A 26100-nucleotide genomic window follows, 5' to 3' on the forward strand; every position below is an offset into this window, starting at 1 on the left:
CTTATACATCATTCATGATGTCACCATTAACCTAGAGGCTTAAAGGAGCTTCTCATGACCAAGACAAGTCAGCCCCCTCGCCCCCGCCGCCCCTTGCCTCCGGCGTGGACATCTCCTAAGCCTTATAGGCAAGCTGGAGGCTCGAGACGACTCGAGAGTCAAGGCAGTTCAAATGGGATCTACAATTGGGGGCATTTGGACCGTTTGATGTTTATTTGTAAATTCAAGAGACTTTACAAATTCGGGTTGGTTTGTGCCACACATTTTGAACCCATGACCTCATACATGCGTTCGTTGAAAAGTAAGGGATTTGGGGTCGCCATAATGTAGGTGCCGGCGGATCTATAAATTCGAAGCAAATTTGTAATGGCTCCCAAAAGATAAAATACAATAAAGCTTCCCCCTTCCCCCCACCGTTACCGTTGATGATTCATCCCATTTGAAATGGTCTGCGACAGGTCGTTGTCAAATGCCTGTAGCGCAGAATTGAGGTCTTCAGATTCGAGAAGCAGCCGTGGCCGACGCGTGGCTCGAAAGAAAAAAAAAAGAGTGTAGCATCCCCTCACCCCTCGGGCCACCTGGCAGACTGACGCTCTACCCTACTACAGACTCCAAGGCTGAGTGGCAGTGAGTCCACACAAGTTTTATGAAGCGATCACGTGGCTTTGCCGCAAGATCACGTGAGTAGTGTGCGTCGATTGGTCAGGAGGAGCCACGGAGGCACTAGCAACCACTTATAATTTCGACACCTTTTCGGTCCTTCTGGAAGGAGGTTCTACGAGTCGGAGACGGACAGGTGGCACTTTTGAGCGTAAAAGCCTTTGTCCTCTTCCATTCTTAAGCTCTTCCTCGTCGTTCTGACACTCAAGCTTCCATAGCTGCCCCTGTTTCAACTTCCTGCTACTGCTACTGCTTGGGCTCATGGCGCCCGCGTCGCCTGACTCTACCCACGGCGAGCCCCAATCGGACGAAAGCCGGTCCTCCCAATGTCATCGCGTTCTGCAGAAGCACTGGCCCGCTGGTAGGAAGCTCGCCGGTCGCCGGCAGATTCTCTTTGCGAAACGCCGCAAGCGTCTTCTCAAACAGGCCCGCCAACTCTCTATCCTCTGTGATGCCGAGGTGGCCGTCATCGTCTTTAACTCAACTACGGGCAGACTCTCCCACTACGCCAGCTCCAGGTTAGCCTATGTAGTTCTCTAGGTAAAGGAGAAAAAACGTGTTTTGATTGGACTAGGGTAGCCCATAATCCTCTAGGACCTAGGTGTACGATTGTTTTGAGCCGATAAAATCCCTCTTGAAAAAGAGTCTTGATAGGTTTTTTGTCAGCCCGTGTAAAAAGAGGACACGCCATGTCATGCGGGTGGATAGAAATAGTTGAAATCCCCCTTCTCTCTCTCTCTCTCTCTCTCTCTCTCTCTCTCTCGTCCGAATTGAAAGAGTGCGCCACATTCTACAAAGGGAGACGGCTTGCCAATCATTCGAGAAGGTGACATTGTGCGATTAGAAACTTAGACTTCGTACCAACACAAGCGGATCGTCTTAATAGTGTATTGCACTATGCTCTACAATTGGACACGTTTGTTAGTTGCTCACACAAGTAGGAGGCTTCAAGGTACAGAATAATGGGCCATGCCTTGAGAGAGCAAGGTCTTCATAAGAGCAAGCAAAGCTCAAGGAATTAATCACTCAATAGCTCATTCACATAGTGAGTATGTTCGTCGTAACACCACATTTTTAGAGAATCAAATTTTTATCAAAGAAAGGAAAGTGTAAGGATTATTCTCTCACTAGCTCATGCTCATGCATGTAGTGGTTATGTTCTTTGCAATAACTTTCAAGAAGTTAGCTTCATGGTTAATTACAGCTTCTATCTCTTTGTCCATGCAGAAAGATTCTCTTAACAATGTGACGATCCATGTACAGAGAAATTTGTTTTGTTAAGTTTTGAATTGTTTCTTTTTTGTATAAGAATTGAAAGTAAGTTTTAAAAGTTGATAGTATTAATCACTCACTAATTTATGGACATATTGAGTATGTTCACGGACCATCTAAATGCTTTTGCATTATCGAATGTGACATAAAAAATGAGTACAATCATTTGATGTACATCTATTGGCATAGTTGTTTGGGTCAAAAATGAATTTGTGCGTCTATTTTTTGATTGTGCATTTGTTGATTCGGTCAAGTTAGAATTAATTTATGAGATATTAATTAATCATGCATACATTCATATATGTTTGATCAAGTATGCAAATGGATTATTGTAGTAAAGTTTGATCAAGTATGTAAATGGATTATTGTAGTAAAGAATTGATGGATTTATTGTATAAATATTTGACTTAATTTTGGGTATGTATGTCTATTCAATAGCATTAATTATCCAAATCGGAAATGTTAGCTAGCAACATGAACTTTTTATCAGGTAAATGGATTATTGTAGTAAAGAATTGATGGATTTATTGCATAAAATTTTGGGTATGTATGTTTCTATTCAATAGCATTAATTATCCAAATTGAAAATGATTAGTTATATTAGTTTTTTATCATTTAGTGTAATTTTTTTAAAATAAAAGAGAATATGGATAAAATGCTTGGTAAAAAGCAACTCTACTCATAGTCAATTATAATATGCATATAAGTTTGTGGTAAAATAATTTCAATTGATAAAGTCTCGTAATAAATTTGCTCTTTTAAAGCGTAAAATTTTATATTCTAAAACATGAAAATACTTAATATATTCTAACTCTTTTAAGTTTTTAATTTTTCAATATATTCATATTTGCTATATAAACACATAATAAATTTTTTGTCATGCAACACTTCTATGTCATTAAACATGCACTGTCGATCTATGTACAGATAAATTTGTCTTGTTAAGTTTTGAATTGTTTCTTTTTTGTATAAGAATTGAAAGTAAGTTTAAAAAGTTGATAGTATTAATCACTCACTAATTTATGGACATATTGAGTATGTTCACGGACCATCTAAATGCTTTTGCATTATCGAATGTGACATAAAAAATGAGTACAATCATTTGATGTACATCTATTGGCATAGTTGTTTGGGTCAAAAATGAATTTGTGCGTCTATTTTTTGAGTGTGCATTTGTTGATTCGGTCAAGTTAGAATTAATTTTTGAGATATTAATTAATCATGCATACATTCATATATGTTAGATCAAGTATGCAAATGGATTATTGTAGTAAAGTTTGATCAAGTATGTAAATGGATTATTGTAGTAAAGAATTGATGGATTTATTGTATAAATATTTGACTTAATTTTGGGTATGTATGTCTATTCAATAGCATTAATCATCCAAATCGGAAATGTTAGCTAGCAACATGAACTTTTTATCAGGTAAATGGATTATTGTAGTAAAGAATTGATGGATTTATTGCATAAAATTTTGGGTATGTATGTTTCTATTCAATAGCATTAATTATCCAAATTGAAAATGATTAGTTATATGAGTTTTTTATCATTTAGTGTAATTTTTTTGAAATAAAAGAGAATATGGATAAAATGCTTGGTAAAAAGCATCCCTACTCATAGTCAATTATAATATGCATATAAGTTTGTGGTAAAATAATTTCAATTGATAAAGTCTCGTAATAAATTTGCTCTTTTAAAGCGTAAAATTTTATATTCTAAAACATGAAAATACTTAATATATTCTAACTCTTTAAAGTTTTTAATTTTTCAATATATTCATATTTGCTATATAAACACATAATAAATTTTTTGACATGCAACACTTATATGTCATTAAACATGCACTACATAGATATGCGTAGTTCTATGAGTTTATGTATACTTATGTGAAATCAATATTAATGTATTTATAAAACTTTTTATTTATATTTAAAGATATTTTTATATAGACTAAAGGTTTTGTAAAAATAAACGTAATATACTTGTTATAAAATATATACTCAAATTTATGTATAGATATAAATCCAAGGCTATATATATATATATATATATATATATATATATATAATATACAGCTTATATAGACTATAAGTTTGTAAAATAAACACAATATACTTAAGACATCATCAAATACGCACTCAAAACATTTAGAGATATCCAAGGAAAATACTAAGGAGGTTTGTAAATTGTCTTTCGACTATTTGTTTTATAGAAAGAATATTATGTAAATGCTTCACAAATTTTGTTGATTTCTTTAACGTAATGTGAGAGATTGCTCTTTTCTTTCATGTATGCACTACAAAATATATAAGTTTAAAGATCAAATCATCGCATGCTCAATGCATGATTTTAAAGTTGAGTTTTTGAAAAGGTGAACATATTGAGTCTTCTCTTAAGAAATTTTTTAAAGCTTCTTTGAGTTAACTTATGGAATAATATGGTTACATATATAAGTATTTAAACTAAAAAGTATGACTCATAGGAGAATGTGCCTCTTAATAAATTCACGGGATGTTACATTGTTTACAAGAAGATAGTATAGTACTATAAATTTGGAGGTTTTTACTCGAATTGTGTATTTCTTTTTATGAATCTTTATGATATGATAAGAATTATGATGGAATTACTTTCTTATTATGTAATTACTTGTTGCTTGTGATCAACAACAATTGATGGATATAACTATCTTATAACTACAAGGATGGTGTCTATGGTGACCACTGTAGATATCTCTATTGCTTATGGTAGTAATGCTAGTTGATTATAGTAGCTTAAGAGCAGTTTTCACATTGACTCAAAAGGGTTGATGCCACCTCTTGTAGAAATAGAGCTTTCGTGCCACCCCTTCTTACGACCGAATTTTGCCGCTTCCAACATCTCTCAAAAGTAAAACATATCACCTTTGCCAAAAAAGAGTCTTTGCTCTCATCCATTTGTGGGCTTTGAGTGAACACTTTGGCTTGGAACTTTTAATCTTTGTGCTTCCGCATCTCTTGAACCTAAGGCTTTGAGATACAATGTAGAGAATAAAGAATATAGTAAGCAAAATACATGAGAGAGAGAGAGAGAGAGAGAGAGAGAGAGAGAGAGAGAGGGGAGATATCTAACATTCCTTTTGAATTAGATTTTCGTAGATATAAGATAGCGTGTCCTAGTGTTTTTATGGCTAAAGACTCATCTTTTTATGGCTAAAGATGAGGTACCAACCTATTTTAAAGTTAGAACACCTTTTCAAGATTGACATATACCTATCTAAATCCTCAAATTTAGGAGGGTGGTATCTCATACACAATTTTTGATAATTGTCTTGCATGTGTCCATTTATTGAGTCTTTGTTAATACACATACCACTCAACGAGCACATCTCAAGAGACATTCTTGACGAGAATTGAAAAAGCAAGGGTAAACAACATTGTACACTTCTTCCATCAAAAATCATATTTATGTAGGATCTTTGCTCTCATCCATTTGTGGGCTTTGAGCGAACACTGTGGGTTGGAACAATAAATCTTTGTCCTTCCACACCTCTTGAGAATAAGGAAAAGAAGAGAGAGAGAGAGAGAGAGAGAGAGAGAGAGAGAGAGAGAGAGAGAGAGGTATTGAACATTTCTTCTGTATTAGATTTTTGCACATATAAGATAGTGTGTCCTTATCTTTTTATGGCTATAGATGAGGTATCAACTCATCTAAAAGCTAGAACACCTTTTCAAGGTTAATGTGCACCTATCTAAATCCATTAAACCCCCACACTACTTTTGTAATTTTAATACAATTTTCATAACTGTCTTGCATGTGTCCATTTACTTTGCCTTTGTTAATAGCAGCGTCACCATGAAACGCGTTTCGGCAGGTAAGAGCAGGTGAAACGTTTCGGGCCTTGAAACATTTCGCTCACCAAGTGAAACACTAGCCGTTTCACTAACAACAAGTTACCATAGTTTTAGTTTCAAAGCCGCTAAATGCACGTTTCGGTCTCACGTTTCACTGTGCTCTCATTTTGGACTGAAACGTTTCGTGGTGAAACGCTGCGTTTCAGGGTGAAACGTTTTGGCCTTGAAACGTTTCGCGGTTACGCTGGTTAATAGACATATCCCTCAATAAGTGCATCTCAAGAAAAATTCTTGATAGGAATTGAGAGAGCAAGGGTAAACAATGGTTCACACTACATCATCGAAAACCCTATTTATGTCTAAATAGGGACTTCCATGCCACTTGTTAGTAGAACTGCCTTGGTCCTCACATTATTCCCCTTAAAAGAAGTTTTTTATAAAAAAAACAATAATGTGAAAAATGTTCTTAAGAACACCAATATTTTCTTGAGTGGTACCTTCTTCAGGGCTATCTTTCCACTCGACTAGTACGACGGTGAACATGATATTTACATTTTTAACTCAAAAGAATCGATGATTTGTTCAAGTTCATGGGGTAAATTAAGAGGTTCAATGAAGTCTATTAAAAGCTTTGCAAAAATCCTCGAAGAAGCAACAGATACAAAGTCCATGTGCTTGATCTTTCTCCATGATGGCTAATAGTGTGAATATAAGTTCAAGCATAGAGAATTCTCTCGTAAACCTAGGCTTGTCCTTGTGCTTTGACCCCCCTTGCTTTCTCCTAATGAATTGGATTATGACTACAAGACTAGGAAAACATTGTAGCTATAGCTGCATGAGTAGACTCTATAAGCATCATGATATGTAAGCTTTGTCAAATGTGCATGGGAATCTATTTTTGTAGTGTATGTATTATTTGTCTCCCTAGAAAATTGGTATCCGGCATAAGAGCGTCTATGTTGGCTGTCTATAGGTTGTGCCAATGATTATCTGTTGTGAAAGATAAGTATGCATTATATTCAATATCTCCAATAGGTCTTGTTAAAATGGAGAGCTCTTGGATACATAAGAATCGCAGTGTATAGGAGGTTCTTTGTTGCAAACCTGAAAATGCCAAAACGTTTTATCATATCGTTTTATCGTTTTGGAATAGCTGAAAACAACGCTAACTATGCATAACAAAGTGCTTAAGCCAGGAGAGTATCTAATCCATTGTGCTTGCTTAAAAAAATGGCCATCTAACTATGCTATTAAATATAGCCAGCCCATCTGTAGGTCCTGTCACCAACGTGTGACTACTATCTATCCTTTTTGTTGATTTTTTTCTTATTATCTATTTACTTTCACTTTTTGGAAACACCCCTCGAGAAATCTAACTGCCCTGCATTGCATAGCTAGTGTGAAACTGTCCAGAGGGAGTCCAGGTCTGAGAGCAAGAGAGCACTAAAGTTGGACAAGGACTATGGTTAGCCAAGTGGGGTCATTGACTAGCCAAACTGGAATCCTTTGTTACAGAGGCTATATTTCAGTTCTGGGTGTGGCTGCAGTGTACAAAGAGGGTCAGACGACCTAGAAAGATACAATGGGAGCATCTCCTATAATATAGGGAATTGCTATTTTGGGACCTGAAAATGTGTTTGCGTTTGCGTCATTACCTTCGGAATGACAAGGAGAACATTTTCTTACTCTGCCGTGAAGTCAACTGGGCGACCGATTGGGAGATTTTTAGGCGGCAACCCCGACACGGCATTTTCAGTCTGTCACAGGTTAAGAGCTATGGGAGCATCTCCTAAAATTTAGGGAATTGCTATTTTGGGACCTGAAAATGTGTTTGCGTTTGCGTCATTACCTCCGGAATGACAAGGAGAACATCTTCTTACTCTGCCGTGAAGTCAACTGGGCGACCGATTGGGAGATTTTTAGGCGGCAACCTCGACACGGCATTTTCAGTCTGTCACAGGTTAAGAGCTATGGTGTGCTTGCTTTCTCTCTTATGTACAGTGCGGTGTCAGGAGTGATGCCCTGCACGCTACGCACTGCCCTCTCTCTCTCCTCTATGGCAGTATGTTATGTTCCTCTAGTGGGCTTTTCATTTGACCAATGTACAGTTGTGTGGGTTCATGCGCGATTGCCGAAGCAAGAGCCTCTTGCCTCTTGCACAGGTACTGGATTAGCTAGCGGCTAATCCCCCGTAGGTACAGGTGAATTCGGAGAGGTTTCACACTAGAAATCTTGTTCGATTCAAAGGGCAAGTAGCCCTACAGGTGCGGGAGCTCGAGGACTTGCTACAGATGCGACCGGCACGCGAAACGGAGCCCGAAACAGTAAATTACAGTCTGCTGTGTATTTTAGTAGGTTTAGGGTTTTGGCCCTAAACGGTCCCTAATACTCCCAGGAGGTTCGGGGATGCGAGGGGACCGTTGTATAGGTGATCTGGCGCATTTTCAGGGCTGAAAACAGAGAATTCAGCGTGCTGCAGATTCTCGCCAGGTTTTGCAAAGTGTCCGTATGCGTCGGGAAGGTCATTCAATGCGTGGGAATACTGACTGTGAAGTGTCCTAGTATAGTTATGTTGCTGAAATCGGGTTGGAACAGTGGAAATTCAGCCGAGTTTGTGCGGGGCAGCTTGTAGGGAACCAAAACGTTTATTCCCTCTTTTGAACAATAAAGAAATACCGAAAGGGGCGCCTAAGTTAGGGGCCAATCTGGTGTCGGTCTACTTATACAGGTGCAATCTAGCAACCTGTATCCCTCTCCCCTTTGTTGTGTCTTGAAAGTACAGGTAAAGTGGACGACAAATTAAATGGGTGAAAGCAAATAAGGTTTAAGTTTAAAGTCTACCGTCCTTTTTGGATTGAACATGCCGGTTTCATGGTTCCATCGACGGGATTAAATCACTTTTTCCCATAGAAGTGAGCCTCGGTCAGTTTGGGCTTGAAGACATAGGGGATCATAGACCAGACACAGGGAATTGCAATTATGGCTGACAGACCATATGATGTGACTGAAGAGGTTTCCTCTTCATAGGGTCAATAGACACATGAAGTAGATGAGTCTTCAAGACCACCACAGACGGATGATGATATATTCAGAACCCTGTTGGCTACTGTTGTGGCTATGTTCACACAAGTAATACAGAACCCTAGGTTTTTAGCCTTTCTGCAACCTCCTCTTCCGTCTCAGCAAGTTGGGTCACTGGATCGTATTCAGAAGCCTGTTAAGGCTCAAGCACAGGTGATTCATACTACACAGTCAATGGAAACACTTGTACACTTGACGGAGAACATGCAGTCTCCACAACCTGTGTCTAAGGTGCAAGAACAGGTGGCTGAGATGTTAGTGTTTCAAGCTGTACCAGTTCAGCCAGCCACTTTTCAGCAGTCTATAGCTGGTTCTAATGGGCAGGGAAGCAACCTACAGCTATGCAACAGGTCTTCCCACCACCTTCAGTACACCCTGGCTATTTTGGAGGTGGATCGGTATTCCAGAGCATAGCTGGTCATGCACCTGGAAATCAGTTTTACACGCCAAGAACAGTGTTCGGGGGTGCTCAAACGATGATGCCTAACCCCATGTATGGTGTCACGGGCATGCTACCAGGGTTTCAAAGCACTCGAGGCCAATTTGGGATGCCATAGGCAAATTTTGGTATGGCTGGAATTACAAATCAGCAGCCAAATATAGCATTTCCTGGTCAACTAAATTGCGGTCAGGGAACACAAATGAACCCTAATAGTGTTCCCATGTTTCAGTCACTTTCATATGACAACTTAACGCCGTTGGAGAGGCCAATTCCGTACAAAGAAGGTGGCAAACGTGTGACATTCACGATCTTTACAGGGTTTGATGACAGGAAGAAGGCTCTCTCATTCCTCCAGTAGTTTGACAAGGCCTATGCAGGGGGAAACTTTACAGAGGCTTCAAAGGTCCGCAAGGGAGCCACTTTCTTGACAGGGAACGTGGAAAATGGTGGACAACTTTATTGCTTCAAGGGCAAGCTCCGTCCACATGGATTTACTTCAAGCAGATTTTTGCAGCAGCGTGGTTATCTGATGACTTCAAAGCAGATGTCATGATAGAATGGCACCAGCTTAATGCTACCACTTGGAAGAATCTGGATGATTACAATCGGAAGTTTTGGAAAGCTCTACTTCCAGTATCTTCCTATAGGTTTGTGCCATTGACAGAACAGATTGAAAAATATTGTTGTGGCCTACCCAAAGGATTGAGAAAGTACTGTACGAAGACTAAAGTCACTACTTTGACGCAGCTCATCGAGGAAGCAAACATTGACAATGGTTTGCTCAAGGGAGAAGATTGTGAATTCAATATTGGCGTCAAGGAAGGATCAACCAAGAAAAATTCAGGAAAGAAGTATGTCCTCAAGGAGGCTCCAAAAGGGACTCAGGAGCCGGTCAACGCAGGGAAAGGCAAAGCTTCGGCTGAATCAGAAAAGGGACTAGTGAAGAAATGGAAAAGACGTTTTCCTCGCAAGTCAGAAGAGCAAAAGAAGGTCTTTAGGTCAGAACAAATGCTTCATCTGTGAGCAGCCTAGCCACATTGCTTACAACTGTCCTACAAAGAAAAGGCCAGCTGATTCTGAAGACAAGGAGGACAGGAAAGGAAAGAAGGCCATGGCTGGTCTAGTGCCAGATATGGTGGGTGTAACCGGCCTGTAAGATCCAAAAAGGGCGGTAGACTTTACTTTAAACCTTGATTTAGCTTTCACCCATTATTAGTCGTCTATTTTACCTGTACTTTCAAGACACAACAAAGGGGAGAGGGATACAGGCTGCTAGATTGCACCTGTATGAGTAGACGGACACCAGATTGGCCCCTAACTTAGGCGCCCCTTTCGGTATTTCTTTATTGTTCAAAAGAGGGAATAAACGCTGTGGTTCCCTACAAGCTGCCCCGCACAAACTCGGCTGAATTTCCACTGTTCCAGCCCGATTTCGGCAGCATAACTGTACTAGAACCCTTCACGGTCAGTATTCCCACGCATTGACTGACTTTCCCGACGCATACGGGCACTTTGCAAAACCTGGCGAGAATCTACAGCACGCTGAATTCTCTGTTTTCAGCCCTGAAAATACGCCAGATCGCCTGTACAGCGGTCCCCTTGCGTCCCCGAACCTCCTGGGGGTATTAGGGTCCGTTTAGGGCCAAAACCCTAAACCTGCAAAAATACACAGCAGGCTGTAATTCACTGTTTCGGGCTCCGTTCCGCGTGCCGGTCGCATCCCTAGCAAGTCCTCGAGCTCCCGCACCTGTAGGGCTACTTGCCCTTTGAATCGGACGAGATTTCTGGCGTGAAACCTCTCCGAATTCACCTGTACCTGCGGGGGGATTAGCCGCTAGCTAATCCAGTACCTGTGCAAGAGGCTCTTGCCTCGGCAATCGCGCATGAACCCACACAACTGTACATTGGTCAAATGAAGAGCCCACTAGAGGGGCATAACATACTGCCAAAGGGGAGAGAGAGGGCAGTGCGTAGCGTGCAGGGCATCACTCCTGGCACCGCACTGTGCATAAGAGGGAAAGCAAGCACTCCATAGCTCTTAACCTGTGACAAAATCTGAAAATGAGGCTCTCTCCTCTTCAAATTCAGCGCCACTTCTTGTTGCATAAGGCAAGTGCACCAGAAGGTGCCACTTGGCACTTTTACAAGCATTTACCCGTTTCGGGGTTGCCGTCTAAAAATATCCCAACCGGTGGCCCAGTTGACTTCACGGCAGAGTAAGAAAATGTTCCCTTTGTCATTCCGGAGGTAATGACTTAACACATTTTCAGGTCCCAAAATAGCAGTTCCCTAAATTTTAGGAGATGCTGCCATTGTATCTTTCTAGGTCATCCGACCCTCTTTGTACACTCCGGCCACATCCAGAACTGAAATGTAGCCTCTGTAGCAAAGGATTCCACTTTGGCTAGTCAATGACCCCACTTGGCTAACCATAGTCCTTGTCCAACCTTAGTGCTCTCTTGCCCTCAGGCCTGGACTCCCTCTGGACAGTTCCACACTAGCTATGCAATGCAGGGCAGTTAGATTTCCCGAGGGGTGTTTCCAAAAAGTGAAAGTAAATAGATAATAAGAAAGAAATCAACAAAAAGGATAGATAGTAGTCACACGCTGGTGACAGAATCAGAGGGTATACGACAGTGCAAGCGAGTTCCAGCAGGGGAATTGGTTTCGCGCAAGTTTTGGGGTTGTTATGCTGCCGAAATTTGGCCAAATCAAATGGTATCTAGGTGGATACACGTGAAGGATTCCCAGGACCTTACCTTGTAATTTACCCTCCTAAAGAATAAAGAAATACCGAAAGGGGCGCCAATTTTGGGGCCTACAGGTTGTCGGCGTCTGCTCGGAGCATTCTAGCTTCCGAGCTGTGTGTGTGATTAAGTGTTAATTCCCATAGCAGGTTCTCTTTGCAAAGTGCTCTGTGTGTGTGTATAAAGTAAAGAATTTCGGGTGAAAGCCAATGCCTACCGCCCTACGGGCCGGTTTCACCCACTGTATCAGCTTCTGCTATTACTTCTGTAATGGAAAAGCATCTTTCTGCGTACTTGGTTTTTGCACGTGAAGTGTCAGATTGTGATGAATCAAATTTATCTGTGCTAGATAAAGAAAGGTCAATGTTTTTACAACAATATAGTGACTGTTTTTTCGATTCATTACCGTCTCAATTACCGACAGAGAGACTCGAGGACCATGCGATAGATTTGGTGCCACGTTGTAGCCCACCAAATAAGCCTCCGTACAGGGTTAGTGCGGCTGAGCAGAAAGAGATAATGAGCCAAGTACACGAGCTGTTAGAAAAGGGGTTGATTCAGTCCATTTCATCTCCATTCTGTTCTCTAGTGTTGTTGGTGCAGAAAAAGGATGGCTCATGGCGTATGTGCATCGACTACTGTGCACTGAATAAGAATACCATCAAGAATAGATCAAGAATAGGTTCCCTATACCTAGAGTTGATGATATTCTGGACAAATTAGAAGGAGCAGCTATGTTTAGCAGGATAGATCTAAAGAGTGGGTACCATCAGATCCGCATTAGATCAGAGGATGTGCACAAGATTGCTTTAAGAACAACGTTTGGCCTTTACAAATTTTTAGTGATGCCCTTTGGTCTCACAAATGCTCCTGCTACAATCAATAGGATGATGGACAGAATTTTCCGTCCACACCAGCAGTTTGTTGGTACATTCTTTGATGACATGATAGTCTACTCAAAGAATGAAGAGGAGCATAGGCATCACTTGGCCATTGTGTTTAAAGAGCTACGTAGTCCTAGGTTGCTCATCAATGCAAAGAAAAGTGAAAATTTTCTGGAAGAGATCCACTTTCTGGGACACATTGTCTCAAAGGATGTTGTCAGAATGGATCCTGCAAAAGTTGAAGCGATCAAGTCATGGCCAGATTTGAAGACGGTGCATGATGTCCGAAGTTTCTTGGGACTATGCTCCTATTACAGAAGGTTTATCCGAAATTTCGCTGAGATTACTTCACCTTTACATGCTCTCTAAAAGAAGGCAGTCACCTTTAGATGGACACAGAAAGAGATTTCAGCTTTTAATCTCTTAAAGGAAAAGATGACTTCAGATCCAGTCATTGTGTTGCCAGATCTTAGGAAGTCATTTGTGGTCCAGTGTGACGCCTGTGGTAGTAGCATTGGTGCAGTGCTAATGCAAGATGGTAGGATAGTAGCCTATGAGAGCAGAATTTTGCAAGGGCCAGAGATGACCATGCAGGTCTATGAGAAAGAGTTACTGGCTGTGATTCATGCGCTCTTAAGTTGGAAACACTAGCTACTAGGTGCAGATTTCGTTGTCCAAATGGACCATCAGACCTTGCGATACTTCTTGACACAGACAAAGTTATCTGAGAAGCATATGCGATGGGCAAATATCTTGTCCATGTTCCATTTTCAGATTGTGCATGTGGAAGGCAAGAAGAACGTTGTGGTTGATGCCTTGTCAAGGAAGCCACAAATTTCAGCTGCGTCAATTCCTTATCATCATGAACTTGATGATATGAGAGAACAATATGCAAATGATGAACATTTTGCAAGGGTCTTCGAGCAGCTAATGAATGGACAACGTCATGAACACTATCTTCTTAAAGACGGGTTCATGATGATGCATGGCAGATTGTCACAAAGCCATTGCGACGCAAAGTTATGGAAGAGAGTCATGTCCCACCATATGCAGGGCATCGTGGTATCAATGCTACAGTTAAAGCGGTTGAGACATTCTTCTATTGGCCTACATTGAGAAGAGATGTGGATGCCTTTGTGCGAGAATGCCTAATTTGCCAGAAGGTCAAGTTTGACAGGCAAAAGGCACCAGGGTTATTGTAACCACTACCTATTCTAGATAAACCATGGGAAAGTATTGCTATGGATTTTATCTTTGATCTTTCGAGAACGCAGACAGGAAACGATGATATTTGGACTATTATTTGCAGATTCAGCAAGCAGGCTCATTTTATTCCTTTCAAGAAGAAGATAAAGCGAGATCAGATGGCACGCTTGTTTATGAGTAATATTTTCAAGTATCATGGCATGCCACAGTTGATTGTTAGCGACCGTGATCCACGCATGACAAGTTTGTTCTGGAGAGGCTTGCTTAAGAATATAGGCACCACGCTCAAATTCTCTTCATCATTTCATCCTCAAACAGATGGACATTCAGAAGAGGCAAATTCTACTGTCCTACATCTGTTGAAGTGCTATGTGTCAGAGTATAAAGGAAAGTGGGAGCAGTATTTGCCATTGGTGGAGTTTGCATACAATAATACAGTGCATTCATCAACTGGCAAGGCACCTTTTGAGATAGTTGAAGGTGGCAAGAAAGTTCCTCCCATACTGCATACAAAGGACAAGATATTTGAAGCAGATAAGTATGTTTAGGACATGGATGAAATGTACAAGAAGGTCAAAGTGGCCTTAGAAAAGACTTAGGCAAAGCAAAAGAAAGGAACTGATCGTCACTGTCGTGAAGTGGTATATTCACTTGGTGATTGGGTGCTTTTGCGCTTTGAAAAGGCAACGTTAAAGAAAATGAAGGGCAAGGAAAGACCGTTTCCAAAGCTCAGCATGCGTTACTATGGGCCTTTTCAAGTGTGCGACATAATCAGTGATGTTGCATATAGGCTGAAATTGCCTGACAGTTGGAAGATTCACAATGCGTTTCATCTGAGTCTTCTCAGACCCTATGTGGGTGATGTGCCAGAAGATATGCCAGCTGAAGATCAACCGGAAGTCGAGGAACTTGACGAGATCTTGGTCTCCAAACAACTTTTGGCACACAAAGAAAGGAAAGTGAAAGACAAGGTTGCTAGGCGTTACTTGGCAAAGTTCAGAAACTATCCACCAATGGATGCTAAGTGGATGAAAGAAGGTGAACTTGCAGAGTTACCAACTGTGTTATCACTTTACCTTGAAGCCTTCGATTTGCAACCTACCTTGACGCCTTGAGTTTCAAAGCTACATGGATTGTCAGTGTGACAATGGCTTCTGAAACAAATGATGTACATGGTATCTAAAGTGAGCTCAAATCAAGTACATGTTACATCAATGTTAGAGCTGTACAGATTGTCAGTTTGGCAATTGCTCTTATGGAATGTCCAAAAGTTTGGTTAGTGCTATAGAAGTGAGTATTTCTTGTCAGTTTGTCAAGGATACAGTAATTGCTTCTATTAAAGAGTACATGTGTAACTGCATTCTTAAACTGTCGGTTTGGGTATGCTCGAAAGTGTTACGGGATCCAACGTGTACTATAAGATGGTGGCAAAATGTGTAGCTACCATTTTGTCATTGGAAAGTTAGTGACTCAAAGCAATGGCAGAGTGCAAAGCTACCACTATGTCATTGGGACAGGGTTCGCACGTAGGCAATACATGTGTCGACGAGGTGTTGAATACACTAGGGTTGACAATGAGCATGTATGTGTCGTACATGTGTCGACAGGTGTTGAATACATCAGTGTTCATTGTGAGCATGTACGACATAGATGAAAACGAGGACGTTTGAGATTTCAAGACGGGGGTATGTCACCAGCGTGTGACTACTATCTATCCTTTTTGTTGATTTCTTTCTTATTATCTATTTACTTTCACTTTTTGGAAACACCCCTCGCGAAATCTAATTGCCCTGCATTGCATAGCTAGTGTGGAACTGTCTAGAGGGAGTCCAGGCCTCAGGGCAAGAGAGCACTAAAGTTGGACAAGGACTATGGTTAGCCAAGTGGGGTCATTGACTAGCCAAACTGGAATCCTTTGTTACAGAGGCTACATTTTAGTTCTGGGTGTGGTTGCAGTGTACAAAGAGGGTCAGATGACCTAGAAAGATACAATGGGAGCATCTCTTAAAATTTAGGGAACTACTATTTTGGGACCTGAAAATGTGTTTGCGTTTGCGTCATTACCTCCGGAATGACAAGGAAATCATTTTCTTACTCTACCGTGAAGTCAACTGGGCGACCGGTTGGAAGATTTTTAGGCGGCAACCCCGAAACGGGAAAATGCTTATAAATGTGCCAAGTGGCACCTTCTGGTGCACTTTCCTCATGCAAGAGAAGGGGGCGTTGATTTTAGAGAGGAGAAGGACTCATTTTCAGTCTGTCACAGGTTAAGAGCTATGGAGTGCTTGCTTTCCCTCCTATGTACAGTGCGGTGTCAGGAGTGATGCCCTGCACGCTACGCACTACCGTCTCTCTCCTCTATGGCAGTATGTTATGCCCCTCTAGTGGGCTTTTTCTTTGACCAATGTACAATTGTGTGGGTTCATACGCGATTGCCAAGGCAAGAGCCTCTTGCACAGGTATTGGATTAGCTAGCGGCTAATTGCCTGCAGGTACAGGTGAATTCGGAGAGGTTTCACGTCCGATTCAAAGGGCAAGTAGCCCTACAGGTGTGGGAGCTCGAGGACTTGCTACAGATGCGACCGGCACGCGAAACGGAGCCCGAAACAGTAAATTACAGCCTGCTGTGTATTTTAGCAGGTTTAGGGTTTTGGCCCTAAACGGTCCCTAATACTCCCAGGAGGTTCGGGGATGCGAGGGGACCGTTGTATAGGTGATCTGGCGCATTTTCAGGGCTGAAAACAGAGAATTCAGCGTGCTGCAGATTCTCGCCAGGTTTTGCAAAGTGTCCGTATGCGTCGGGAAGGTCATTCAATGCGTGGGAATACTGACTGTGAAGTGTCCTAGTATAGTTATGTTGCTGAAATCGGGTTGGAACAGTGGAAATTCAGTCGAGTTTGTGCGGGGCAGCTTGTAGGGAACCAAAACGTTTATTCCCTCTTTTGAACAATAAAGAAATACCGAAAGGGGTGCCTAAGTTAGGGGCCAATCTGGTGTCGGTCTACTTATACAGGTGCAATCTAGCAACCTGTATCCCTCTCCCCTTTGTTGTGTCTTGAAAGTACAGGTAAAGTGGACGACAAATTAAATGGGTGAAAGCAAATAAGGTTTAAGTTTAAAGTCTACCGTCCTTTTTGGATTGAACATGCCGGTTTCAGGTCCTATGTTTAAGATATATTGCCATATTTTGTACCTCAATTGTATTGTTTTCAATGCCAAGTTTTGCTAATGCTTTAGAAAAGGCAAAAGCAGTTTTCTTACCTCTTTATACTTGTTCAAAGTTAGTTGGATGTTCTACAAAGTTAATAAATCCTCTTGATATTGCCAACCCTCCCCTCTTTTGTTTCTTTTGAAAATAAATGATGAATATATCAAAAGATTATACAAGATCACATCAAAATATCCTCCTAGAAAAAGTACACGGTGCTTTCGTGAGTCTGTGCTTCAACTTTTGAAAATGAGTTTTTTTTTTGAAAAGAAACACCATTATCTAAATATGTCTTGAATTGTGCTTTCTATGCAGCATGCCTAGAATTTTTGAGCAATATCAACATTGCCTGCATCTACCAGATTTGACATCACCACAAGAGGCAAAGGTGGAACTCGAGGTAAATATGTATTCAAGTTCCAAGGTCATTCACATATCCATGCTTGTATACATTGATACATGTGAACTTGTATTATACATTTGAATACGATGAACCTCACTCTCGGATGTATTGAGAGTATAAATAAACATTGCTTGAGCAAGCTCTTAATTATTCGAAATGCAAGCGCTTTTTACGAAACTCTCCTTGACATGAGCTCTCGTTTAGCTTTTCAAAGACGTTCAATTCCAATACAAGCCTTACATATCTTGGTTTGGACTAAGTTTTCCGATTTACAAAGAAAAATCTTGGTTGTAGTTTCATAGGACCTTAATTCATGAAAAATTTGGGCAGCTCAATTATAATCCGGTACGGTTACAACCATTCGCGTACCTTACCATGCTTTCTACAGCTCCTTTCCCTTTACCAAGGTAGCCCTCCTCTCCCAATCCTAACCCAAATCTGAGGACCATTTTAGTACACTAGCGATGCATTCCATTTTGTCCCCTCTACCCTAAAGGAAGCATATCGTTCCTTTTAGGGGGTGTCATTTGGTATGTGGCAAGGTATGCTTGCTGCAAAGTCATTTGAAAATGAGATAGTATGGGACCTTAAAGCTAACCTCCCAGGGGGGCTCATGGGAAGAGGTCGGGATCCATGAAAAACTACTTGCACCGCGATGGGCAAACCTGAAGCTGGATAGGCTTACGAGCAAGCTGGTACAAAAATGTGCCAAATGATCAGAGACATTGGAATGGGGAGAGGCAAGTACATACTTCAAAAACTCCATAGCACACTGGTCCCCTTGGCTCTCATAAGTGGGATGTGATCTCTTAAATCCATTTTGAATATACGTTGCTAGAAAAGTAATAACAAGGGACTCGTACAGTTGTCAAACCTTTGGGACGACGACAATAAGGGGTGGAAAGAAGCAGAACAGCTAGCTTCCCAATCTACTACAAACTTATGCTCAAAGTAGATTGGTTTTGCTTACTTAATGAGAAGCGGAGGAAGCATTGGCCATAATTTTGATGGGCGTCAGTAGCAAGAAACATTTGGGATTCCCATTGGCTCTCAGCAATGAAGATCTTCATATGGAAGGTGCTATGAGAAGCCATGCCTACCGGGGACGAAATCCTAGCTAGAGGGATAGGCTCCGATAGATGCTCGAGGTGCAAAGCAGCTAGCGAGGATCCCCTTCACTTGTTCCAACATCGTTCAACATTAAGAGGCCTTGCGGGTAAAAATGTAAATGGATACAAATGACATTCAAATGGACACAAACGACTTGAAAAATCCTATTCCTCAAGAAGAACCTGCTCATGGGAGGAAAGTTAGAAAAGCCAAGTCGTTCCTATCTATACACAAATTGTTTTCTTTTGCCACTTCAAACAAGTTTAGAATTTTAAGAACATGTGTGTCTTTGAAAATAACCACTCGAGGGCCAACTTCAAAGAGATTATTCAAGAAAGCAGGGAAGTGATATCTCCATAGGAAACCACAGGAACTATGAGGAATGGACTCAAGCAATCAAAGACATTATGGCTTTGGTTGCAACCAGTCCACCAAATGTATCTATCTAGTAGCTCTCGTCTGTGAGGGGCTGTGTAAATTTGAAACGTATGTAATGATCCCTCAAGGCATCTGACATGCTCGAGGTTATTGTACATTCTTGCTTGGGTTCATATATAATACATCCACTCACAATTATGAGTATGGGAAAAACTGATCCAAGTGACAACGATATACTTATTCCAAGGTCGTGCGAAACTCAAATAGTACAACTACTATGGGGCATTCCTAAAAATAAACTTATCTATTCACGTCATCCAAACCAAAATTCTTTTATTTTTCCTTTCTCAGAAAAACCTGTAAATAAATATGCTCCATTGGAAATTGCTCTACAAGCGTTTCCCTAGCAAGAAGTCTTAGCAACATATGTTCAATTCATTGTTGCTAATATGTTGCAAAAGTTAGCAAAACTGCACATGTTTGATTGTTTGGCTTTGCTTAGTTTTTGGTTTGCATGGAAAGTCTTTTTCCATCTTTGGAATTCCTCCCTCATGGCAACCCATTGTCCACACACACACACACACACACCTATGGACTGACACACACGAACAATGCAACAGTTACCATGGTCTCAAGCTCAAGGTTGCTCCCCAAGAGCCACTCTCCCACTTTGTGATGACTATGAGGTAATACACTTCCATTATATATACCATTGCCTTAAGCCCTTGGATCCCCCCCCCCCCCCCCCCCAAAAAAAAAAAAGGAAAAAAAAAATCGCCAAAAACTTCTTCCCAACACCTCCTTTCTACACTATGTTTCGGCCCATAAATGGTGTAAGGCCTAGGATATTGGCAACGATACCAAAACCCTTCATTCCTTAACCCGTATAGCGTCTTCAAATATCGGTAAAATTACTGATCTCGCATACGTATTGACCGAATCATTGACAAGAGCTTCATTAGACCTGACTAGACACCATATTTGGAATGCATATTGACCAAACTCTTTTTTAAGGGCAATCCAGCTCTATAAGGAGTTTTACTTCAAATCTCTTCTTTACAATGGGCAACTCTTGGCATGCACATCAGCAAAGTGGAGTTGGTAGTTCACAAGCTAGGGTAGAGACCTATGAGAGACCCTTAGTTGAAAAAGTAATTGTATGAGGGATTATTTTAGAGATTTTTTGTCGTGAAAGGCGAATTAAACAATACCAAGGTTGAGATTTTTAAAAGTTTATCACACTGCTAAGACATATTAGAGATAGAGTTTAGGCCTCGGCAAATCACAGGAGGATACATAAGCAAGCTCCAAGCATATTCTAGATAATTTTCTTTGCCAGTTGGTGGTGGATGCGTCTCCTTAGCGGAGAGTTTGGCACATGAATCCACGTGTTAATGCTTCACATTAGCAATTTTTGGTTCTAATTACAATAAAGTCTAATTTGGTTTGTTGTTGATAATTACATACAATGTATTTACACATACGTTGCTTTTTTGTCTTTTGACAAAAAAAGTGCCAAACAGAGGAAGCTAGTGATTCAAGAAAACAAGTTGGCCATGGTTTAGCTGATCTTGAAAGGTAAGTTACGAAGCTATGTCACTGTAGACCTCAAAAGTTTAATTCTCTCTTTTTTTCTGTGCGCCAAAGTCACAATAGTGAGTGAATATATAATTATGTCTTATTATAAGCTTAAGTATTCACTTTGGATGTAGTTATCTAGTTCCCACCATGGGGGGGGGGGGGTTTGTGTATTTTCAAAGAGTTACACACTTACATGTTCAAGAGGGGTTACTAAATGTCGAAAAGTTATAGGTTGATGAGAGCAAAGGGGTTTTTTAATCCATGGTGAAGCGCGCGCGCGCATGTGTGCGTGCGTGCGTGTGTGTGTGTGTGTGTATAGAGGGTTTTTTTTATAGAATACCTCTTGAACGCACGTGCTTTAGGTACTTTGGAAAAGCATACACCCCAGTACTAGTTTCTTTATGTTGATGCATATTAGCTACTAACAAGTCACTCAAAAGTTTCTCATCGTTTATTGTAGTCACTTGAAGCTAGAGAACCTTGATAGCTTATCTATCAAGGAATTACAAAAGGCTGAATCAAGCCTTGAAGCCATTCAACACAGGATTTATGATCGAAAAGTGAGCAAATTTTTGCTTTTATTAATATTACTTGAAAAGTTTTGAATCTTGCCTAAATATTCATTTAATTTGTATGCTAGAATGATCTATTTCAAATGTACACTCAAGAAATAGCAAGCAAGGTAATATTTTCAAGCTTGTTCAATGGCTATTTTTTTTTTCCCCTTAAGCGCATGTGCACACGAGAGCTTGCGCACGCACATTTTCGCTCAAGGTGAGACACGCGTATGAATGTACACACACATTGAAGTCAAACATGCATTAGTGTCTAGGAACTCTTTCTTGGCTTTGTTTACTTTTGAGTATGAAAGCACTAGAGAAGAGATGGATAGATGTTGAGCACAATATTGATTTTTTTGTTCAAATATTCTCTTTTGGTATTAATTTTTGTTACATGTTGCCAGTAAGACATAGACACGTATCCTCTAAACAGTAACAGGGCTTCTAATTGGCTAAAGTTCCATCAAAAAAGAAAGTAGGTGGTGACCACATTCCTTCAGAAGAGCTTTTGTTCTTTCATTTGGTTCATTTTTTTGGGTCCAACCCCAGAAGGCTTTAAAACTACAATTGCTGATTTTTGTCTTATATTTCTTAAACTCTTGAATCAAAAGCAAGAGGTTTAAAGTTTTAACACTCAAATTATCTTTCCTTTGAGAATGTTATCTCATTCCTTTGAGAATGTTGAATACAAAAATCCTCAATGGTTATTTTCTGTGTGTGTATGTGTGTGTCAGGTTCAATGATAATAATAATAATATAAACCTTTTCCAGTTTTGTGGTTCCCATAAAAGTAAGCATTGATATAAGAGCCGAGTCACGCTGTGTGCTAGTGAAATTAGCAATGTCAACCTAAATTCCCTGTGCTTTCGTAGGATATGTCGGTACTATGTCAGCTTAAATTCCCCGTGCTTTCATTTTAGCAAGTTGAAGGGAACACAACACAATCATGGATTTTTTTAGCAATGCTCTTAATACTCACCTTTTTTTTTTGTGAGTATTAGCTTCCCTTTAGGAAGGCTAAGTGCCGAGTCCCCCTAAGTACTTGTAGTATTAGGGAAATTACGAAGACATTGATAAGCAAGTGGTCACACAACAATTGTGCCATTTTAGCGATACGAAGGGGGGGCACGTTCCTAGTACTTTCATCAGTGTTTGCTTTTTTCCCTAGCTTATGAAGATTTTCTTAAATGTGTTTGAATCATGTGTTCTTCACCTTAATAGTTGTCATTCAATTTCTCTCTCTCTCTCTCTCTCTCTCTCTCTCTCTCTCTCTCCTTCCTTTGATATTATAACCTTCTCCTCAGGGCTCGGGAAGACCCGGCTTTGGAACCTTTTTACATGCATGTGAGCTGACTAACTCTAAATTTGAGAGGGATAATCACACTAAAAATCTCATATTATAACTAAAAATTCCATAATTTGAACCAGTTTGAAAACCTTCTTGCCCAAATTTGAACCGGCCATTTTTCATTTTGAACAGGCTTTGGATAAAGCGAACCTATCTTTTCCAGAGCCCTGCTTTCTCCTCATGGAAGTGTGTGTGTGTTATAAGAAGTGGAATAACCTTTTAGATAGATCTGTCAGGTCTCTTGGGATTATCTATGACATTAAAAATCTTCTGCTGCTGCTGCTGCTGCTGCTGCTCTCTCTCTCTCTCTCTCTCTCTCTCTCTCTCTCTCTCTCTCTAATTTTTCCTTTCTAAATTCTAGTGCTTCACATTGCTATTTTGGGGCTTTCAATATCCTCTATCATCAACGTCCTCTGTGTAGGCACCACCTGGGACAACAAACTCAAGAAAGAACCATCAAACAACAAACTCAAGAAGCCCGACAGACTCGAACAAGACAAGATTAGCCTGGGTAACAAAAATATACCGAGTTTGAGCCCCTTTCACACCCCTTCTCTGTGGCGCCACAAACTTTTGCCTAATGTAAGCTTTTATATCTCAAGGTTAACTTGAACTTTATGCCAGTTACATTTCCTTCCCAGATTCATTTTGAGGTCTAATGAATGGCGCTCGTGGATGGACAGTACTACTTTAAATTTTCTCTCCTTTGGAAAGACACCTTAAATTTTCTCCTCTTCCAAGAAGTTTGACGTAGATATTTTATTTCTCATAGATAAATATGTAACCCACGTGTAGCTGCGGCCATAGAAAGTGTGGTTTTTGAATGCTTTTTTGTGTCCCCAATGTCACATCGATTAATCATACAATCAATGCTCCTTATTGTGTAAAATGTTTTATCACACATGTCAGTGTATCTCCTCAGCGAACATATGATAGTTACACCAACAAGGCATGGAAGGAGGACAAATGAATCATTCATTGCACTCATGTGCGAGTCTACCTTTCTTCATCCCCCCCCCCCCCCCCCCCCCCCCCCCAACCCCCAACATAAAAATCCATTGATCCAAATTCATGTTTTTGGCTTTTACAATGGCTTTTAACATTGGAAATGGAATTCGCTTTAGCATCTAATGTTCTATGTGTGACCATGAAAATATGGGTTCCTTGTGACCTCTAATGTGCTCTCACTATCGATGTAGATGCTGTTGGCAAAGTTTGTCCAACACCAAAATCAACCATAAGACGTCGGAGCCATACAAACTCAACCATAGTTGTGAAGACTGCTCAACTTCACAGCTGAAAGTGACCATAGTAGGTTGCTTCTTGTTTAAGCATGATATGCATGAATTGTTGAGCATGAAACAAAAACCACTTGTGGACACTCGTACACTAGTCGCTAATTTGGTGGCAATGATCCTACTTGGGATAAGACAACCCAAGATGTAAAGTGTCACTAAAGTAGCAAAAAAAATCTTTTTATAGACTACCAATTGTTAGACCCTGCGCTACGCATAAATCTGTCGACTTGTGAGATTGTTACACCACTCTGGTGCTTCACATAGGTCTACAACATACTTGTATGGCTAGTATGTCCTTGGGCTGGACACCCATGCATAGATTGCACTTTTGTTCGGCTGCCCAAGTTTGGGACAGTTCTCCGCCCAGTATGGATTCTTGGCACTCATATATATGAGGCCAAGGGGGCACCCATCTCATAGATTGTATCTAGCATTGTACAGGTTTTATGCAGTGGCAGTCACGTGGGATGATCGTCCCCTCTTTCTCATACCAACGTTTGTGTTTTATTGACAACTCTCTCTCTCTCTCTCTCTCTCTCTCTCTCTCTCTCTCTCTCTCTCATTCATGGTATCAAATGGAATCAAAGCTCAGCTCTTCATGTTCTGGCGCTCCAGCTTCATATAATAGGTTCTCGTCCCATGGTGATCACCCTCCATGCAATTAATTAGCCAACGTTTTCTGCACTTGGTTGCGTTTTTTGCTGTTCAAGATGGCGATCACTAGATTTATAGCCAGCGCTGCCTCTACATGCCTTTTCCTCGTCGGAAAACCCTCCTCCAATTGTCTTTTCATCCAACATTTACGCTTTGGGCAGCAGACCCTAGCATTTTTGGGGAGTTGCGTTTTTTGGACAATAGGGCTGCGTTTGCAGATGAGTGGAGCGTTGGGCTTCTCACCCAGTGCCTTGCCCGGCTCGATCCTCTTCATTCACCTTAGTTTTTAGCCATTCCACACTGTTGTTTTCCTTGTTTTCATTCCACTTGGGGCTGTGATCTTGATTCCCCACCCTCCCCAGATCCTCTACACCGCTCCGGACCCTGAAATTCATTGGATAACAAAGTTTTCTTCACCTCACAATTGCATTTTCTTGGGTGGTCAACAGCCACATGGTTTGAGTTTTTTCACAGAGGATGAGGTTACCTCTTGACAGGACACCGGCTGATGGTGGTCCATGCGGTCTCTCAATGACTGCTATAGTACTCGATATCTTCAACATCGGCTTGATCATATACGGGTATACGGTCCTTGGAAGATCCATTTAGTCCAGTCTTTCTTCGGTGGTTGTGCACTCTAGAGGGGGTGTGACTTGTGGTTTCCTATGAACACACTTATGCACTCATCAAAGGGGTTCACACGAGATATGGCCATGCTCATGGCATATGGAATTTCGACATTCTCGGAGAAGTCATCACGATCTTGGGTGGAGAAACACTTACCACTTGACTTCGACACATCACATTAGTTGCTTACACAAGAGCATCTACATGGACTTAGGGAGAGGATCTTAGATGTCTTTTTTGGAGAGGTTCATTGCTTGGATCTACAGACTGGAGTGGGAATTCAACGCTTTTGACTCTCTCGGAGAGTTTACTTGGAAGATGCAAGAGATCAGGAATCATCTTGCGACTGCATCCGAAGTCACCCGGAGCTTTGGCTTGGATGGTAGTGCAATCGCTCTTCTACACTCCTGATCATATGGATTGCTACCTTTAGAGTTGCTTACACTCACCCTCTGTACCCTCACAAGAGACATGTCCCCCCGACCTGGGCAGACTTGGGTAGTAGGACACTTCTAGCTCATTTACATTGAGAGCCACACCGAGATGCGGTTTTGTGGGGGCGTTGGCGCCGATTTTGTTTCAGTTGACATTGGAGGATTAGAGGCAGGAGATACAGGCAAGAGGGCGCAGCCATATTGGTCTTGCCTTTTCTCTTCTCAGAGGTTCTTCACAGCGCAGACATTTGAGTCTGGCTTCCTTACTTCTACAGGATGATCACGGTGCAGACAGCTTGGTTTGACCACACCTCTTCTCAGAGGCCCTTCACAACGCAGATTGACGAGTTTGGATTTCCTTCATCTTGGATTAACC

The 26100-nt window shown here is 41.0% G+C and overlaps 1 protein-coding gene across 1 annotated transcript; it reads left to right on the forward strand.

The window, feature by feature from the left end:
- Window positions 1-774: 774 nt before the first annotated feature.
- On the forward strand, window positions 775-23385 carry LOC147422647 (MADS-box transcription factor 23-like). The gene is made up of 7 exons (XM_086503193.1): window positions 775-1178; window positions 17647-17731; window positions 20736-20800; window positions 21264-21363; window positions 21444-21485; window positions 23133-23222; window positions 23314-23385. The coding sequence occupies exons 1-7, from the start codon at window positions 922-924 to the stop codon at window positions 23368-23370; spliced, it is 696 nt and encodes a 231-aa protein (XP_086359319.1). The 5' UTR covers window positions 775-921; the 3' UTR covers window positions 23371-23385.
- Window positions 23386-26100: the final 2715 nt, after the last annotated feature.

Source organism: Adiantum capillus-veneris, chromosome 27, assembly GCF_014529385.1.
Source record: "Adiantum capillus-veneris isolate H3 chromosome 27, ASM1452938v2, whole genome shotgun sequence".
NCBI classification, from domain to species: Eukaryota; Viridiplantae; Streptophyta; class Polypodiopsida; order Polypodiales; family Pteridaceae; genus Adiantum; species Adiantum capillus-veneris.

Coding starts and splice junctions, on each gene's coding strand:
- LOC147422647 (XM_086503193.1), top strand. CDS start 922: ATGGCGCCCGCGTCGCCTGACTCTACCCACGGCGAGCCCCAATCGGAC. Junction 20,801..21,263: donor GGTTTAGCTGATCTTGAAAG/GTAAGTTACGAA, acceptor CGTTTATTGTAG/TCACTTGAAGCTAGAGAACC. Junction 21,486..23,132: donor CTCAAGAAATAGCAAGCAAG/GTAATATTTTCA, acceptor TCCTCTGTGTAG/GCACCACCTGGGACAACAAA.